Here is a 14,418-nt window from a genome sequence, read left to right on the forward strand (position 1 = left end):
GTATTATTACGTTGTCGGTATCCAACGAAATACAGGTGACCATTTTATGGTTTTAAACAGACCAGATGTCTTTGATCGGCATTTGTATTTCCGGTAACACAAGTAGCTTCCCTTGTGATGACCAAAACTGCTCTGGAATCATTTCTGAAAAATGTGATAGTTCGGTTGCTTTAAATTACCCCCGATCCTATTTTTGGCATCTTGCCATGCGCCACACATGGAGAGTTACTGTCAGTGTGGTGTTAAATTCCTCCTTTATAAACAGACAGTGTCAAGTGTTTGGGGTAATGCAACGGCAATGGAATTGTGTACACAGATACCTGGGCGTTATTGTAGTTAAGACAGGCGTTATCTTCAGTTGGAGGAATGTACCTCTATGGGTTGAAGAGCAATGGTGGTTTGATGTATGGTATAGACTATATTGTCTGAAAGAGAGAGTGCGTATTACGGGTGTGCGGGTGTGCGGGTGGTGGTGAGGGTACCTATTGCGGATGGCGGGGAGTCAGTTGTGTGGTCGACGTGAGCGTGAGGGTGTAGGTGGGAGTGCGTCTTGCAGAAGAAGGGGGGAGAGCCAGCCCTGTGGGTCTACTTGAGAGTGTTTGTTTTGTTTGTTGGTTGGTTAACGCCGCAATATTTCAGCTATTTGACGGCGGTCTAATTTATTGAGTCTGCGATATCGGTGAAAATGCGTATTGCGGATGTACATGAGATTGCGGATGTAGGTGAGAGCGGGTATTGCGGGTGTAGGTGAGAGCGGGTATTGCGGATGTAGGTGAGAGCGGGTATTGCGGGTGTAGGTGAGAGCGGGTATTGCGGATGTAGGTGAAAGTGCGTATAATCGGTGTACGGGAGGTTTTTTTTGTTTATTGCTACACTCAGCAATATTCCATCTGTATGACGGCGGTCTGTAAATAATCGTGTCTGAACCAGACAATCCAGTGAATGATCATGAGCGTCGATCTACGCAATTTTGATACGACATGCATCAACCAAGTCAGCGAGCCTGACTACCCGATCCCGATAGTCGGCTCTTACGACAAGCATAGTCGCCTTTTAGGGCAAGCATGGGTTGCTGAAGACCTATTCTACCCCGAATATTCACGGGTGGTGTACGGGAGAGAGCATATCGGATGTGTATGTGAGGTCGACCCTTACCTGGGACAGTTTTCAAATAATTACTAGTATATTCCCGAAAATTCTGAAAAGAATAATTAATGTTCCGGTTTGGACTGTTTGATGTTCATAAGAGAAATGGTGCCTGTTGAATGTCAGAGAGGTTTAGCTTCATGTATGTAACATTTATAGTTTACATGTATGTAAAATACATTTTGCTAGTCGTAAACAGACGTAAATAGCCTCACGAATATGTTGAAACCAGTGTTTGAAGTATGTATGAGCAAACAGTTGTTGTATGAAAAGATCAAATGTGACTTGCTTTATTTAAGAGCAAAACTAATTGCATGTAAGAAAATATACTTCTTATGTGTAAGTGCAAGCAATGCTGGTATGTCACATCGAGCAAATACCGCATGCATTGAAGAGAAAATATTTATGAAAGTGTGGCTAAAGTACAATGCTTGTATAGGGTTACTGATGGTACATTAGAATGCCTGCTTGTATTTGAAGCTGCAAACACCACGCTCGGAAAACCAGTGTTCCATACATGTGAGACTACTATTAGTAGCTGTCGTGACACAACAGCTGGTTCTAGGTAATATATTGCCTACTGTATGTAAAACCAATGTGTATATCTTGTACCTCGATCTACATCTCTTTCTCAAGGAGCATCTTGAATAGCAACTGCTTTCAAGATCAGTGTGAATACTGATTGCTATATTCCAGAGCAAAGATTACTCGTAGAAGAACGACATTGGCATCCTCGTTACTATAAAGCATAAATGATGTTCAGCCTCTCTTATATAGGAATTTATCAACGTAAAGGCACCAAAACAGCAACAAAGTACCGATAACACCTAGAAATAGGTCTTTATTTGAAATATACAGAGCTGCCCAGACGAAATTATCATAACTGTTACATTCATCCAATTTCGCTCATCATTACCCAACATATCCAGTTGTTTGATTCATATTTACGATGTGTATTCAAACTCAACTTTATTAATTTACATACAATGCATAAGATACTCCGCTGCAATATATGCTTCGCTAACATGACGTGCAGATGTTTCGCAGCACAGTGAATCAGGTTTATCACTCTGCATTAGGACCTAGTAATTGCATTCAACCTCTACCAACTACAGGTAATTACGTATCTATGTAAGTAACATGTAAACATTAGAGAGTGCAGGGAATCTCATTCTTAACCAATATATTATCGTACTTACGTAACAAGCTGATATAAAAATTAAATCTACAAGAGATATCCATATCGGACGTTAATGTAGCCTGTCTCATCAATATCAATATATCAAAACTGAGACTGCAACGAGCGTCGGTGAAAGCTCAAATAGTTAAGGAATATTTTGCTTGGAAGAAACTAAGCGTAGGTTCCTTGGATCACCTTGAAAAACCATCAGTCATTTTTGTACAGTAAGCCTTTTTGATGTTATATTGTACAACTTGGGTTTGGGGTGTTTTTGTGTTTTTTTGGGGGGAATGGGGGGATATACGTTCCAGTCATCCATATTCCAACGGCCTTTAGGGTTGCGAAAATGCACTCGTCATCATAGTTTTTCAGATCGAATTCGGATTTAACAAGAAATAAAGAAATGAAAATGTACATATATTTCTCTTCCTTTGTGATTGGCCAAGTCTTTGATCAAGGCTTTGATATTTAAAAAAGGGATTTACAAACAAGTTCACGTTTGTGTTTTTACTTCAGGGACAATCCCATGGAGAGACTCGGATTTGGTCGCAGTGGAATACGGGAGATTCAGAAACATGCGTGGTTCGAGAGTTTCAACTGGGACGGCCTCAGAAACAGGAACGTCAAACCACCCATCATCCCTTCGGTAAGCTGAGAAAGCCATGCTGCGATACGAGAACATCAGGCAAAGCGCTGAATTAACAATTTCTTGACTATGCTTAGTTTCTGGAAATGCGAGTGTGTGGAGTAGGTTTTGGCCTTGGTATGCTGTATTGCATACATGTCTGTCTGTTCAGTACTCATCCACAACACTGCCAAATTGTTATTACAAAAATTATCCAGGTTACAGATACAAGTTTGTCGTCTTTGTTGACATCCTATGGGTGATAATCCAGAGTATTATGTATCCATTATGTTGTGATAAATACCCAGGGCCCTTTCGCTACCATAGCTACCCCTCCTCCCCAATTACATTTGACCCTTATAGCATTGGCTCGTCCCAATGACGACCCAGACTCAATTCCCCACTTTCGTACAATGTGTGACGTTCTGTCTTTCCCCGTATGAGAATCACAAGCAGCCATTGTGACCAACCGGTTTTTATTGTATTCGTCTATTACAATAAATAAAGCGACAAAACCCTTTCCATGTCCAATAGAAATCTCTGCATAAAGCAGAGTCAATTGTACAATGACGAAACTTGAACAATGAAATTCGCATTTATATCCAGAAACCATATTCCGATATATGGTATCTGATGTATTGACATGGTTTTAAGCTGAAACTTTGCAATACTAGTACACGGGGCGTTTAAGAAGCAAATATGAATATTTAAGTTCTCCCTTCTTATTTCATTCTGACTCCCTTCTGACAATTCTTCCAGGTTAAGTCAGCCACTGATACGTCCAACTTTGACGACTACCCTGAAGACGAGGAGGAACCTCCACCAGACGATCTCACTGGCTGGGACAAAGAATTCTGAGACACGTGACCGGATATACCGTACCGGAAATGAAATTTGCAACGTCATCTGTGATAACCTGAGGACGTCAGGGCTTGCCATGCAACCGTCGTGCCTTGCCTTTCAATGATATACTTGGCCAGAGAAACGGGATATCTTTCATGGTTCCCTTTCCTTCTGTGGAGAGGTGGTTTTTACAAGCCAAGAAATGGATAGGGGGAACTTGAATCACATCAAAACTTTCCAAACTGTTTAAAACAAGATTCATCGGTCGACAGAGTACTTATAATATGTGTTGCAATTATGTGATCGGTTTTGTTGGGATAAGTGTGGGAAGTGTTTCCCGTGTTATGTCCTAAAGCAATAATGAAGTGCAGTCGGCAATTGTCAACGTTATGAGGTGAAGATGTTTGTCTTCCAGTTTCCGACGAAAACCTTCGGCGTTTTAAATCTTAATCATCGTTTCACGACATATCACTGCCGTCAGCCATTAATTCATAAAGGGGAGATAACTTTAATCTGGTTGCGTCACAATGAGGTGATTATCTCCCTCTACTGATGATAACATTCAGGTTTTATAACACTGGTGTTTGTCTGATTGATATTTTTGATTAATCGCCAGATGTGTATTATATGTTAATAGATTGTATTTATTTCCTTCACTGCAATTTCTGAAGACCGTGATAACTCTATCGGAAATATGCAGATATGGAATATTGGATTGTTCATGAGAGTGTTGAACATTATATGTCATATCATTTACTGTTGAGGTACACGAATCAGCCTTGTCATTCTAGGTTTGGTTCGGAATTTTTCCGATTTCTCCGTTAAAAAAGTTATGCTTATGTTATATGTCCAGTCATCTTGCCTTGTAGTTTGTTTTGAATCTTTCTGGCACAATGCAAACCACACACCAGACGGATCACATCAAATAACCATGCAACTAGACGAGATGTCTCTAACATGTGACTGGTGACATTGATGCTGTAGTGTTTACATGGACACATGTGCAGATATACTTGCCTGTATCATAGGGAAAGTCAGCCCAAGTTTCTGTAGTGTATTACAAATCATGCATTCCATGTGTGTGTATTTAACATACTATCATTCTCTATTTCACAGGAATATCCATGATATGGTATTCTCCATACCTTCAAATATTACAAAAAAACATCATGTCAGAGTAATTCGTTATGTAAATTTTTGTATGTGGGAAAGATCTATACTGTATTATCTAAAATAAATCTCGCTCGATTATCCAGCCAGTCTATATTCGCCTTTGGTTACTTGTTACGATACATGTATGTTTGTAATGAAAGTCTGGATAAACGAGGTGACACTATTGCACATTTTCAAATCATATCATGTTAAATGCGTTGAAATGTTTTGATACATTTTTAACCAAAGCCAAAGGTAATGGTTTCCATCACAGACAAATTATGTTCATAATTTGCTCCTCTCCCATCAATGGCAGAAATAATTCATGGTACAGGTCATCTTGCCAACCATTCGTGACCAACTCGTACCATTCCGGGACTTCTTGTTGTTTCACGGAAAGATGCGATTGGTGACGAATGCTTACAGATTTCATGGCATGTTGGTCATTCCAACTTAGGGTATGTTATATCTTTCATCATCAAAAGTTCATTTTACAAGATATTACTTTCTCGACTTTACCATCGGTACTTAAGTGAAGGGAGTATAGTCAACAAGGCCATATTCTTGTTCACACTCCATATAACTTTGCATCAGATGTGTGATGTCTGCCTACCACACACTTCCCATCATCACGCGAGTGAGTTGTTTGTGTGAAAGGGTGAATGTCACATGAATGGCGTCATACTATGTAATCTAACCTCTATAGGGCGCCTGGCACGGGTCTCAAGTGTCCGACAATGTCGATTGGTGAGGGATCTCGTGCACGGGTCAGCTGGAACAGGTGCCTTTTATTTGTCCTTCGTTGAAACTGTTTATTTTTCTCCGCAAGGGTATGTGAAAACTTGGACAATAAAGAATTCAAAGTTATGTCTTGAGTTTGTTGTTCCTGCCATATATAAAACTGCCTTTAGGATCTATTAGAAACCCCAAAGAAAAACCAACAGAGTTGTCTCCCCGGACAACTCTCCACTTCCGGCGCGTATAGGCTATACGAAACAAGACATGATGAATACGTAGCACTTGTTTGTGAATAACAACCACTTTATTCTTTTTGTTCACAAAAGGTTGGAATATTGTTCACAAATAACATCCTCACTACGATATTTTCTGGCAACAAACCAAAATTCTCTATACCAACATCAATCGCAGGAAAAAAAGGAAAATACAAGAAACTACTGAAATATAAAGGAAGAATCCAGCAATTCACATAGATCAATGCCAACTGACAATACACAAATATCATTTCTAAGTCTCTTGAAATAATATTTTGAAAATCCTTCTTAACATCATGATCATGAGAGGTAAAAAAAACTGAAGTTTAGTGCAACATGTAGTTTTCTTAATTTATTAAATTCATTGTTAATCACTTCAATCTTGCACTGCAAAAATTGTTATAAATATCATGGAATAGAATGTAGTCAAGCATTTTTCGAAATACACTTACAGTCGGGGAAATGCATTTTTCTCCTGTTGTTTTTTAGCCTGTGATGAGAAGTGTTTGCAAACTGCACAAACAGCAACATAATTTATTGAATACCTTGTTATCATAATTCAGTTAGTCACACTTTGGAATGTGAGGTGGTTGCAAACTGCACAAATAACAACGAACGTTAAAAACTTTGTCAAGCGGCCATACAATAGTACTGCTTATCTCATGTGACACGCCGAAAGGTAGACTAACATATAGTCTCTGAAATTAACATATTTTACAGAAAAAAATCAAACTTGACATGGTGAAACCTCGGTGATCGAGAACAATGCTTGAATTAACACCATTGGCTAGTGACTGGAGCGTATACGCGCCGGAAGTTATAATCGCCTAAAACACTGGTGCTTAGCGCCAGCGAATCAAAGGCAGATGAGTGTGTTTCTAATAGACCGTATAGTGACGACCATATTTTCAGCGTTACTTCTCGATGGACATTAATGTGACGAAGGCCTATTCTATAAATTTTGGTCAACTTGCCATCATCTATTTAGATGATTAATCAACCATGTACTGGAATGTAAAATGTTAAATAATAAAATAATTCTAAAATGATTGAAAAAATAAAAAATTATATAAAAAAAAAATTTAATGTGACGAAGGAAGACTTTCTGGGGCTTCCTGTGTGAAGTGAGTGAGTATAGTTTTACGCCGCTTTAGGAACATTCCAGGAATATCAGTGCCGGGGAACACCAGACTTCACACAATGTACCCATGTGGGGAAACGAACCCGGGCCTTCGGCGTGACGAGCGAACGCTTTAACCACTGGGTACCCCACCGCCCACTTGCATAAAAACCTCAAGTGATGAAAACCAAAATTGTGTTAGGAAACGGAGGTGTCCAGAATACAGGAATTTCAATGTATTCCACAAGGTTTACACGCAGCGAGTGAATGCAATGTAGCGGCCAGGTAATCTTGCGATTCATCAAGTTTGCAACGATGGCGCGGAGACGGTGGTTCGAAATATATGTATCACCTCGCTCTCAGATTCAGTAGATCACATCAGTAATCATTAGCAAGAAGCTGCCGAAATAGTATTAATGTTCCATTTCTGAAAATCGATGAATGTTTTATTGCTTAAAGAACACGAAGCCCCCCGATAGATTTCAGTGCTGCGTCTTGCGTTACACTGAAACACAGTTAGAAATACATAAAATGTTTATGTTTCCTGGGGCAAGTGACTTCGGTTTAAATGTGTCATCCAACAGGGTAATGTGAATTTCAAAATTTCACCTCGCAGACCAGTAGAAATTGACAGGAAAATAGTTAAACCCGGACATTTAATATAACAACCTATTTTCTTTAAAAACAACATTAGCTTTAGTGCAATTAAGCCAGGACAAAATACCAACCAAAATCAACCGTTGGTAAATGTGTTTTATGGGGCAATGAAAATGATGTTGAGAACTGCATTGAGCATAAGATCGTGTGAGTAAGTTGTCAAACTAGTAGTATGTCCTGTCATAACAACATCCAAGATGAAGGATGTTATGTCAAATTTATAGATAATCAATTGAAATTTCAAGTAAATATCTTAAAATTTCAACTTATAATCTTGAAATGTCAAGATCATTGTCTTGAAATGTCAACTTATGTATCTTGAAATTTCAACTTAGTATCTTGAAATATCAACATAACATCTTGAAATTTCAAGAAAAAAAATCAAATAGCCCTAAAATTATTTTAAGTAAATAGCCCTCAAAGGCTTCCATACTATAATGTGAAGTCATTATAAAAAAAACTATTTTATCACATTTTTTACAACAGTAATTTGCATTTTATTCAAGTGTCTACTCTCATATTTAATTTTGAGCTATATATCCCGAGAGTCATTTGTGGATGTTATGAAAGTTATTTCAAAATGTCTGTTTTTATGTGCGTATTTCAGATCACGTTGTACATGGTTACCATGGCAACGTAGCTTTCGGGACAATAACACACTGGTGAACGTTTGGACAATGTATGTCACGCTTATCCGGGAATCCAGTAGTTTGAATATTTTCTGGAAGATGATCAAGACTCATTTACAAGAGCCATGTCGACATATCAAAACAAACATCGCTACTTGAGGAAAATATTCAGAAACCCACTTCACTTACCCTTGATTCCAACTTTTGACAAATGCGTTACTGCTATCCTAGGATTGAAAATCGAAGTGGCCCGTAAGAACCGGGTTAGAATAGGTCTTCCGCAACCCATTCTACAAAGTGGTTTATTTTTGTCTCGGAACATGATACATTAAAAGACATGTCCAACGCCCAATCGAGTCTGGACCAGATCCTGTGATTGATATCATGAGCATCGATCTACGTAATTGGAATACGATGACATGCATCATCGGAGTCAGCGAGCCTGACCACCCGATCCTGTTAGTTGGCTCTTACGACAAGCATAGTCGCCTTTAACGGCAAGCATGGGTTGCTGAAGACCTATTCTACCCCGGATCTTTACGGGTCGACACGAGCAACCGGTAGAGATTATTGACATTATGTGAAGACGTCTAAAAATGTTTATTTCAACAACGCTGAAAAGTGTTGACGGGTCTCTAACGCCCATTTGGCGGCCATGGTAATCCCAAAGGTGTTCAGATCAGGTATTGGATTTTAAATCAGGTGGTGCTTAATTAACAATCGTATATATATGCCATGCAAGAATATTGATGCCTGAAACTGTAATACACATACTATAAACACGTACCTCACGCAGTAGCGCCACACTCTTGCGTACGGTGTCATTGCTGATTTTGACGCTTTTAAGGAAGATCCCTGTTGACCATTATTTATGTCAATCTTATTGATTCTGCTTATCATACAGTTGTGTTTTACATGTAATTGATTTCATTCGTTGTTTGTGTGTGAACTAGCGATGTGGCGTCTGTAACACGCTAAGTGTCTACCGGCTATTGACATGCTGGAAAGTGGCAGAAGTCAGCGTGCAGTGGCTATTACGTTCAATGTTTCTCAGTCTGTGATTAAAAATCGTCTACATGCTGCTCATCTCCATGCTCGATGGCCACGTGTTGTGCCGCCCCTTACAAGTCGACATATTGCCAAAAGACGCCAATGGTGTACACGACGTCGAAACTGGAGTCACATGATTTCAGATGAGTCCCGATTCACTTTGCACTTTCTTGACAGGCGTACAACTGAACGTCAAGCCAAAGTCAACCTAAGACCTCAACAGAGAAATGCGGGGCGGTGGGGTAGCCTAGATGTTAAAGCGTTCGTTTATCACGCTGAAGACGCGGCTTCGATTCCCCACATGGGCATAATGTGTGAAGCCCATTTCTGGTGGACCCCCGCTGGAATATTGTTAAAAGCGGCGTAAAGCCATACTCACTCACTCATGAGAGACTTAGCGGTGAATCGGTTATGTTGTGGTGTGTCATCACCACTCCATATTGTGCAAGGAAGGGTCACTGGACAGTACTATGGGGACAACATACTGACACCCTTTGTTGTCCCGTTTGCAAGGCGTGTGGGTCGACGTGTTGTCTTTCATGGCGACAACGCCCGTGCTCGCCGTGAACGAATCGTCTAAGCTCACCTCCAGCAGCACGACAGCCATAGAATACGCTAGCCAGCAATGAGCCCAGGCCTTCCCCCATAGAACACGTCTGGACATGATTGGGAGACGTGTGCGTCAACGTCATAAGCCGCCGGCCACGTTGGCTGAACTTGCAAGAGGAGGTTGACTCCCTCAAATCGCCAATGCGGAGATTCATACACGTATGCCTCGTCGAGTGAATGCATGTTTGACAAATCGTGACGGCATTAGGCACTACTGATCCAAAATTGTCACCTTAAAAATTCCCATCTTGATCCTACCGTCCTTCGAGATCGTTGGCGTCATTCGAGATCGTTGGCGTCATTCGAGATCGTTGGCGTCATTCGAGATCGTTGGCGTCATTCGAGATCGTTGGAGATCGTTGGCGTCCTTCGAGATCGTTGGCGTCCTTCGAGATCGTTGGCGTCATTCGAGATCGTTGGCGGTCATAACATCAACTGTCATACTTCACTACCGATTGTGATGTGTTCCCAATTCGTTCATTATAATCATTCAACTATTACTAGAAACTAATATCGCTTACAATTTTGGTTATTTCCGAGTATCCTCTACTACTGAAGAGTATGTGTTCTTGTTTGTTGTCTAACGACGCGCTTAGCAATATCCCCGCTATATGCGGGCGGAGAGTTGTACGGAACAAACATATGGTTCAATATCCGTCTTGGGTCGCGGATATTCTCATAGGTAGATTTTCTCCTGAAGTTCGTTCAGTGCCCGGACGACGTTATACCAAAAGACGTTAAAAGATGGTACTTGTTGTTACCCTGTCTGGTGATCGGCATTAAGGGGTTAAAACAAGGACTTGTCGGCTGGGGGACAGTATACTGTGTCTTAGCGGGGTATCCATGTTAAACTTCAGCAAGCTATCTCAGTTGGCTGGCGCTATACAACTGACATTAGTCTTAACTAATACAAGCACGCCAACACGCACAAGCACACGCACACACGCACAAGCACAAGCACACACTCATGTGCATGGACGTCGTTATATAAGTGCAATCTCGAACGCGAAAATTGGCTTCCACAGGTGTAATGAATTCACAATGCTTTGCAGACCATTGTGATGTCATCGGTTACCATGACATTACATTCAAAAGACATCACTAGTCTCTCTGCTACTGAAGCTGGTTAGCTGTACTGTGTATCATTGAGACAAAGGTTATTACAGTCAATAAACTTAAAAACGTTTGAAGAATGATCTTGGATGAAAAATAGAATATCATCCTTGTGACTTTTGATATCAAGCCTCAGGCTACAATCAACCTCGTTAAGCCTCAGAGTTTTGAACTTTTATCGTCTTGTGTTAAAATACGCTCGGGTGATATTCTCTCTGGAAATTCGAGTATTTCGCCTTACTTAAGTGACTGATCAGTCAGGGGTAAAATACTTACAGCGGTAAAGCGGAATGAAAATGAATGATGTCAGTGAAATGAACGTGTACGGTAACAATATACTTGAAAGTTTTTCGTATCTTTAATTTGTCATTTGGGGAACGGGGGCACGGGTGGCACAGTCGTCAAAGGCGCCGCGATTCGCTGTGCAGAGTTGTGTCCCTTGGGTACAACAGAAGCCTATGATTGTGGGTTCGAATCCAAGTTCGCCCCGGTTTCTAGGTTTGTCAGCACCATACCCGTGCTCATGGGTTTCACCGAAGTGGTAAACGTCTGAGACCTGCATTACTTCGGGCTTTCCTCCCACATTAAGTTGACACGTCGTGATATAACTTGAGTACTGTTAAAAGCGGCGTTAAACCCAACTCACTCACTCACTCACTCATTTTGGGAACAAAGATCCTTAAAATAGCGTATTACAAAATAACGCAAATCTACATAATCTAGCTCATCGTAACTGTCACTGTGATAAGCCTTAAATGGTACCTTTACTGGTAAAATGAAGATATGATATCCCTGTGTTGTCATGCATGTATGAAACAGACTATACCCTGTGGTAATTACTTGACACCTTTTCCGAGGTGATGACCTCACACAAGCCCCTGCATTCTCACATGTGCAATTGTCAGTTGTATTGACAGACAATCCAGTGATTGACATCATGAGCATCGATCTACGCAATTGGGATACGATGACAGGCATCAACCAAGTCAGCGAGCCTGACCACCTGATCCCGCTTGTCGCCTCTTACGACAAGCATAGTCGCCTTTTACGGTACGAATCGGTTGCTGAAGACCTATTCTACCCCGGATATTCACGGATAATTGAGATACGCGTTGACGGGGGTAGCAAGTCAAGTATGTACTGCATTACAGTTGCTTTGAAAAATGATGGAGTGGTTAAAACTAACGGGTTGAGTATTGGAAGCTTGGGTTTTTTAATCAAGAACACGAAGTATTTGTTCTACAGATTATGGCTTTGGCCAGCATCTGACTCAGCTGATGACTATCTGAATCTGTACTATCAACCAGAGATATGCATCAAGACTGGTATCCTCGCCGTTACGATGGCCATACTCACATTCTATTTCAGGAACGTAATCTTCAGCCTTTTGTCATACTTCTGGTGTGATTCTAGCAGAGGCTGCGTTGATCAACTCTTTGACATGTGTGGGTTTCAGCGGTATATTACGCCTTGCCACAAACCATATACTGTAAGCCCAGATAAGCTCAATAGGGTTCAGCTCACAATGGCTGACTGGCAAACGTAAGACAACGTGGCCGTGTTGTGCCGCCAGCACATATGTCTTGTACTGATATCTTATACAGGCGAGTTTTCTCCATGGGTTGAGCTTTCTTTTTTTGATGGTCTGAAGTCGACATTGCAAGATGTCAGATATTCCTGCATGGTCGCCCTCAGACTACACAGCACCTTGTTCCCGGACGTTATGACAACTGGCGTTATCTATGACAATGACATAGGGTGGTTTAGATTGGGCAGTAGCTGATGTTCAAACTAGTCTATGAACAAATCACCATTCATTTCTTTATGATAAATCATCAGTTTTCTTGTTCGCCTCGAAAACCAGCTCACATCCATCTATGTACCCCTGATCACGGGTTCCGGCGTGCAAAACAATACACGTTTACGTTTACCTGATTGTACCATGGATGCTTCTAGTCCATCCGACGGTTCCCACGTGAAGTCAGTGGAATGATTCTCATTCACCCAGGTTTCATCAAGGTAAATGATCTGGAAGCCCTGACTGCGTTATTCATGAAGGGCGCGAGATAATGTGACCTCATAGTCACGATGGAACATTTTCCCATGAAAGCTGCTCTTTCATCGCCATGTATAGTGTATCGAAATCCCATCTCGTGGAGAGCAATAATTAATGTAGTCCAGGGCCCCGTTCCACAAAGCGATCTTAGGGCTAAGTTGATTGTAACTCACTAAGTATGTGATCTTAAATTTTTGTTACGATCAGCCGCCCGTTCCACAAAGCAATCTTAACTAAGAGAGTTGTAAGTTAAGATCAAAATGCTAAGTTGCTCCGGACCAACTTAGGATTGCTAAAATCGATCTTAAATATTGTACCATAACAACAAAGATGGCGACTTTTATTATGGTGTGCAAGGAAATGTGTCGTCTGCTAAACATGACCAAGGGAGGCCACTCCAAGGGAAAATTTTGTATCTTTATGGCTGAAGATTCCGATCTTTGTTAAGATCGGCTACTTAAGAACTTGTAAAGTTACAATCACCCTAAGATCGCTTTGTGGAACGTTTGTAAACTTTAGCTAAGACAATTTTAGAATCGACGTAAGTCTCTAAGATTGATTGTAGTTATGATCGCTTTGTGGAACAGGGCCCAGGAAACATCAGGTGTCTTTATCTTCCTCCCGAATTCTGCTACAAGTCGGGGTAACCTTCTGCTCGTGAAGCTTGTACACTCTACGCCTAATCACCCCTTTATCAAAGCTGTCTTTTATCCTTTCACGTCCCTGTTTTGTTTTTGAGACAACCCCTACCTTCGTTGTCTTATTTATCATACCGTTGACTTGGTATGAAAGGCCCAGGGATTGGGCAGTCAGGTGATACAGCCTATATGAACTACTAAATGGTCTCCCTCTAAGTCTGTCAAGTGTCAACTTGTCTATACATCCTAGAACAGGCTCCATGTCGTGTACCAGGGCTAGGCACGTGTAACGCAACATGGGAGAAGTGTTGACTACACAAACACAGAGTCATTTTGTCATATCCTAGATGTACTTCGAGAATTTTCTCCAATTGACTTGTTGTTGTGGATTAGATGTTTTATGAAGACTATACGTGGTTTTTTTCTTTTATATTATCATCATCATCATCATCATCATCATCATCATCATCAATATTATTATTATCATCATCATCATCATTATTATTATTATTATTACAACGTAGTCGCATGCGCATATTTCTGTAGTCCATTTCAGACTTGGCTCATTGGACGGAATAAATCTGAACTTGCTGTTTTCGTTCGATTTC

General features: G+C 40.8%; 1 protein-coding gene across 2 annotated transcripts in view; it reads left to right on the forward strand.

The window, feature by feature from the left end:
• The window catches only part of LOC124132484 (cGMP-dependent protein kinase 1-like), a 120,185-nt gene extending 114,372 nt beyond the window's left edge, over positions 1-5,813 (forward strand). For both annotated transcript variants that reach the window (XM_046496397.2, XM_046496396.2), the window contains 2 exons: positions 2,843-2,972; positions 3,711-5,813. In XM_046496397.2, the coding sequence (XP_046352353.2) occupies positions 2,843-2,972; positions 3,711-3,809 (229 nt within the window). In that variant the 3' untranslated portion in view covers positions 3,810-5,813. The remainder of the gene's footprint in view (positions 1-2,842; positions 2,973-3,710) is intronic.
• Positions 5,814-14,418: the final 8,605 nt, after the last annotated feature.

This window comes from Haliotis rufescens, unplaced genomic scaffold (genome assembly GCF_023055435.1).
Source record: "Haliotis rufescens isolate VD_foot unplaced genomic scaffold, xgHalRufe1.0.p SCAF_11, whole genome shotgun sequence".
NCBI lineage: Eukaryota > Metazoa > Mollusca > Gastropoda > Lepetellida > Haliotidae > Haliotis > Haliotis rufescens.